The following is a 6,000-nucleotide window of genomic DNA, read 5'->3' on the forward strand; positions in this document are numbered from 1 at the left end:
CCTGGCTAGAGAAAACAGTTGTGTTCCACCTAGTGGACACGTGCGTAGCAGAGGCGCAACACGTGCAACTTCTGCAGGTGATCATTCGCATTCGCTTACTTTTAAATGAATGAAAGCAACGTCTCAACTTCCCCGGCAGAAATAAGGGTTGATATTTCTAATTATCTGGCTCCAACAATTCTCTAGCTGCATTTGGACAGTAGCCTACACACACTTATTGTGCAACTATCAAGGGAACTGATATTTGCCTACTTTTTGTAATCCTTTTCATCAATAACAACAACTTTAATAACATTTTGTATACTTGTTTTCACTAAATATCTGCAGAGTATATCTGCTGCATAAAAAGTGTTAAATTTTATTTGACCAAAAAACATGTCAATGATATTCATGCATTCCTATTTGCCATGAGAAAATTAGACAGCATTTGTCTTTGTTAGAAACTGCTTGAAAAACGTGGGTATCACTACCAGATAACACGTCCCTCAATAACACCCCCGCCCCCCCCACTACCACACCACAGTATGTGTGTGTGTATGACAAGGCTACACTTAACCAGCACCCTCTCTGTTTCCACACCAGAGTGTGTGTGTGCCTGCCTGTGACGAGGCTACACAGATGCCGTTGATCTCCGAGCGCCGTTCCTATAGCCCTCTGACGGACATGAGTCTCCATGGAGACGGCAGGCGACCACTCACCCAGCGTGCAGGAAGAGCGAGAGCCAGAGCCGGTAGAACTGGTCGGGGATCTCAGGGTTGAGGAACGGCAGCAGTCCGCAAACGTCATCCATGCAGTGCACCTGACCACACCACAGACACACAAATTCAAGATAATTTAAAAAAAAAATTCTCATTTATATCTAGACCATTAGTTACATTCCCAGAGTCCCTTGCTGTGTCAAATAAAAAGGGATTCACAAAAAAAAAAACCAGATGTCACCAAGCATATGTCATTTCCATATGTGCGGCATGCATGTATGCTTCACCTACATCTCAGAGTCCATATTACCCTGTATGTAAACAGTCCTATTGACTGGCACGGGTGCCAAGAGGTGAAGGGGTCTTAAGGGCGCGTCACGCTCCTGAGTCACTCCTCAATCCCCTGCCCTGGCAGACAGGAGCCAAGGTCTTAACATCAAGCCTACACTTTGCCCCCGTCGGATCAACTGCCCCACAGCAGGGATTACGTGCCCTCTCAGATGAATTAGGATTGTGTGCCCTCTCAGACAAATAAGGGTTTTGCCAACTCAGATGGGATTAGGGGGGGGGGGGGGGGGGGGAATACCACCTTCATGCTGATTAGGGGCCGTTTAATCTACCGCACACACCAACCGGTTTCTCTTCCACTCTCAAATCAACAGCCTCATTAACCTAGTTGGAGGCGAGATGTTTAAAGACCTTGAGACGTTCGCCCTGGTGACTGAGAAATAAGTAACACAGCAGGACTTGAGCCAGGCTCTGTAAGCTCCAAACGTCTCTCAGTGAAAGTGTACCGTAATTTTCCCAACTATTATAACTACAGATTGATTTTGCAAAATTTCTTCAGCTATGAGGTTAGTACACGGGGGCCGTTAATATGGTATATTAAATATGATTTTGTTTCTTTTAACTTGCATAAAACACTGTCCTGCGGCTTACACCTATTCCTTGAATTTCCCCTTGGGAATCAATAAAGTATCTATCTATCTATACACAATGCGGATAATACACAGGAATACACAATATTTGATCAAGTGTTTTGTAACTGAACAGACCAGGGCTTGGGGGAGGGGTTGCTGGAGCTTACTTGAGAGCAGAGGGTGGCCTCCTCATGGAAGAAGCCGCTCATAAAGTCACAGTACTCCCGGGAGGTGATTTCACACCTACAACAGGGGCAGAGGCACAAGCATCAGCAGCAGCAGCAGCTAATCAAAACCAACCCTTTACTCAGACACAGAAATAACACAGGCTCGATCATCAAATACTGGGAATTGTCGTGTGTGTGTGCGTGTGTGTGTGTGTGTGTGTGTGTGTGTGTGTGTGTGTGTGTGTGTGTGTGTGCGTGTGTGTGGCAGGTCCTCACTCACCTCCCTTTAGTGCCGATACAGCAGGGCCGTCCGGTGATGGTGCAGTCGATGTGAGGCAGATTGGTGTGGTTACCCGTGTTGTACCTGGTGCAGATCTACAGACACACACACACACAAACACACACACAGATGTGAGGGAGTGGGTGAGAGAGTGACACTTTTGCAGTCATACGCATACATCCGATATGAGTACTATCCATCATACTCACGGGCCACTTGGTGATATCATCAGGCCAGTCGTGTGGCGCTACAGAGGCTGGCTCCATACATATCCTGCATTTTCAAGACACAATAAAACTCACTATATACTCCAAATCACACAAGCATTTACAGACACAAGGGCATCAGCTATACACAGACAGGAGAAGAGACATGTACTGTAACTATAGTATTGGGCATATGGCTATTGTTATTGTTATTTAGCAGACTCCTTTGTCCAAAGCGACATACAAATAAATAACAATACAAATTAATAGTGAACCCAATGTGACAGGCTCTCTCCATGCTGGTCAGCAGTGAACTGGAGTGGCAGTGCCGCTGACCACACACACACACACACACACACACACACACACACACACACACACACACACACACACACACACACACACACACACACACACACATACACACACATACACACACACACACACACACACACACACACACACACACACACACACACACACACACACACACACACACACACACACACACACACACCTGGGGTCCTGGTGGCAGACTGAGCCATACTGCCGATCCTGCCCTTCCAGTTGTGGGGTGCTCGAATGCCTGGGCCATTTCACCCATACAGCCAATGTGCTCTGATAGATATATACAGTAGAGGCAGAGAGAGAGAAAGAGAGAGAACGAGACAGAGGGAGAGAGAGAGATAGAGGAAGAAAAGTTGACGTGGAGCGAGCGAGATAAAGGAGAGAAATAGAGTCAGAAATGATGTACAGTATAACTGAATACAGAGACTAAATGGGCAAAGCAGCTTAATTCTGTTTGTGAACTAGCTTTTAGTTATTAATAATAATAAGATAGCAGTGTGTGTGTGTGTGTGTGTGTGTGTGTGTGTGTGTGTGTGTGTGTGTGTGTGTGTGTGTGTGTGTGTGTGTGTGTGTGTGTGTATATACATGTGTATGTATATGTGTGTATGAGAGTGTGTAAAGGACTGTATCCGGGCTAACTGACTCACTGAACACTCTTCCTCGGAGGTCTGCACGCAGCCCGATCGGTCGTTTCTCACACAGCAGGCTGAGTTCCGCTCGATGGCGCGCTTCGCCTCGATCAAGTCATGCACCTCCTGGTCCCGTCGCATGCAGGGCGAGAACTTGGCTCCCAGGTGTATCAGCGCCTCCTAGGGGCGAAACAGGAGAACACACAATGAGAATAAACACAAATTCACTCCTACTGGTTAACAAGTGCGCAGTTCCAGGTGGGCTTCACAGTGAAGGACAACTCTGCTCTAGACTGGATGATGGTAAGGAATGTGCAGTAAGCAGTGTGAGAAATCTGAAAATTAGGCACTTACTGAACTTGGTCCAATCCAAAAGTTTTCCTGTTGCACAAACTTGACATTTTCATAAACCCCTTTATTTCGTAAAACCTGGGGGGGAAAACATACAGGTCACAAACAGAGCACAAATCAACAGAGTCATACCAAGTGAACTAAAACTCTCCATAGTTCACTTCTCTGAGTGTGAATCTTCACAGACAGTGCAATTCAATGAAGGAGAGGGGACTCACAGAATCGACAGTCTCGTGTTGGGAGAAGCCAACTGGAGCGATGCCGTATATGCACACAGCCAGGATAGTGATGAGCAGGTGCACAAACGTAATCCAGTACGTAAAGAAAGGCCTGGCGAGGGACAACAAACACAGCAGAAAACACATCAGAACATATATAACAAACAACATATAAAAAATATGAACATAAACATATATAGGCCTACTGATGTAAAATAGGGCTGAAAGATACATCACAATCAAATCGAAATCGCAATTGCCAAATCGCAAAAGGCTGCAATGAATTTTACAGCTAGTGACTGAGCTAATGGTCAATAATGGCACATATGTTTTTTTAAGTTCATGTCATCCTTGAGTGACAGTCATCAATCAGAGGCGGCGTAATGGGCATGATGGCTAATCATAATCAGATGTGGCCTGAAAGATTTGGAAGTAATTCATATTTTCATTTTCATCCATTGATTAGTAGATACAGCAGTTCATATTTTGATGTTATCTTGATTGGTAATGCTTCATCATGTTATTCTACAGCGAGGCTGTGGCCACAGGGTCAATTGGGGGGACCAAATGTCCCATACAAATTCATGAACAGATGGAGCGACGTTTATGTATGTTACAGTATGTGTATGTTTTCTTTTTTAAACGTTGTGTCTAATATTACAAAACATAACCCTGTTCTTCCCCTTTTGTGTTGTTCTATCTAATGGCATTGATTAGGGATGAATGAATTACAACTAATAAAAATATAACTATATAATGATATGCAGAAATCTAAAGTGCAGGCACAGGAACAGGTGTGCCCAACTCCGAGTTAGAAAAAGACTAACAAGCATACATAACTGTGCCTGCTGCTGTAGAAACCTCCAACTGTTTACAAGTTCTACACACATCCTATGTGAGGGTGTGTATTGTTGACATATCAGAAAGCTATGAACTCCTCCAAATTCCAACAGACACACCTTGTATAATTTCCCACTTCTGGTCTGGTCTGGTCATGCCAGCAGTTCTAATGAATACAGGGCAGTGGAGGTGGGGAACGTGTATGTCTGTACCACATGTACTGTCATTCATGACGCAGTGACTGTTGCAAAAACACTCACCCTTGTTCATTTCTATAGTAGTTTTATGGTGGTGTTTGATACCTCTACGATGATCTTTAATACCGATAATTCAATAGCTTGAATTTCAACAACCCTTCTGTAAAGTCTCTGTAGGCAGACTACGATCCAAATAAAGTGCTACAGGGCAGACGTGTGTGTGTGTGTGTGTGTGTGGTACCTGTATCCAAATAAAGTGCTACAGGGCAGAAGTGTGTGTGTGTGTGTGTGTGTGTGTGTGTGTGTGTGTGTGTGTGGTACCTGTGGTCGTCCATGTCCTCTATCTGCCTCTTGACGTAGCTGTCGATGCGCTTGCGGTAGGTGCGGTTGGTGAGCTTGCCCACCATGCCCAGGCCGTACGGCCGCTTCTCGCGGGCAAACAGCTTCTTGACGGGCAGGGCGATGCGCTGGCCCCGACGCTGACCGTTCACGCTGACCACCTCCTGACGTAAGCGCACCTTCGGAGGCGGCGGCGGAGCTCCCTCTTTGGCCTTACGCCAGCCGCGCTCCAGAGGTCTGCAGCCACACACACACACACACAGACAGAGATACAGAGCTTCAGCGATGGATGATAGATAGATAGATAGATAGATAGATAGATACTTTATTGATCCCCAAGGGGATGGATGGATAGGATGACAGAAAGACAAGACAGACAGAACAATACAATAGAACCATAGAAAGAATGATAGATAGATAGATACAGTAGATAGACAGATAGATAGATAGACAGATAGATAGATGGACAAATAGATAGCACTCAAGCATAGTGACAACTGTCCATCTGTCTCACACAACGGCAGTAAAGTAAAGCCGTTCAGAAAGTAAAAGTCCTGCCACATTTCTGTCACAACCATTTGCTTCATCAGCTGATTGTAATTTGCACAGCTCTTGAGCCAGGTAGATCAGGTAATTGGTGAAATCACCTGTGTTAAGTTAACTGCACAGGTAGAACCAATACATGGCAGGACTTTTACTTTCTGAAGCTAGACTTTTACATCTCTAGTATCTCTGGTGACGCAGCAGCCCTGTGTTTGTCTGTAAGGACTCTCCCCTGCAGGTACAGCATGCTGTGTACGCGTGGCC

At 45.3% G+C, this 6,000-nt stretch overlaps 1 protein-coding gene across 3 annotated transcripts in view; it reads right to left on the bottom strand.

Moving 5' to 3' along the window:
• Positions 1–6,000, bottom strand: part of rhbdf1a (rhomboid 5 homolog 1a (Drosophila)) — a 42,095-nt gene that overhangs the window by 3,485 nt on the left and 32,610 nt on the right. For all 3 annotated transcript variants that reach the window (XM_062531660.1, XM_062531659.1, XM_062531661.1), the window contains 9 exons: positions 5,176–5,430; positions 3,818–3,929; positions 3,603–3,677; positions 3,267–3,428; positions 2,789–2,889; positions 2,275–2,338; positions 2,066–2,160; positions 1,786–1,861; positions 699–799 (listed from right to left, as the gene is read on the bottom strand). In XM_062531660.1, the coding sequence (XP_062387644.1) occupies positions 699–799; positions 1,786–1,861; positions 2,066–2,160; positions 2,275–2,338; positions 2,789–2,889; positions 3,267–3,428; positions 3,603–3,677; positions 3,818–3,929; positions 5,176–5,430 (1,041 nt within the window). The remainder of the gene's footprint in view (positions 1–698; positions 800–1,785; positions 1,862–2,065; positions 2,161–2,274; positions 2,339–2,788; positions 2,890–3,266; positions 3,429–3,602; positions 3,678–3,817; positions 3,930–5,175; positions 5,431–6,000) is intronic.

This window comes from Sardina pilchardus, chromosome 3, assembly GCF_963854185.1.
Source record: "Sardina pilchardus chromosome 3, fSarPil1.1, whole genome shotgun sequence".
In the NCBI taxonomy this organism is placed as follows: domain Eukaryota; kingdom Metazoa; phylum Chordata; class Actinopteri; order Clupeiformes; family Clupeidae; genus Sardina; species Sardina pilchardus.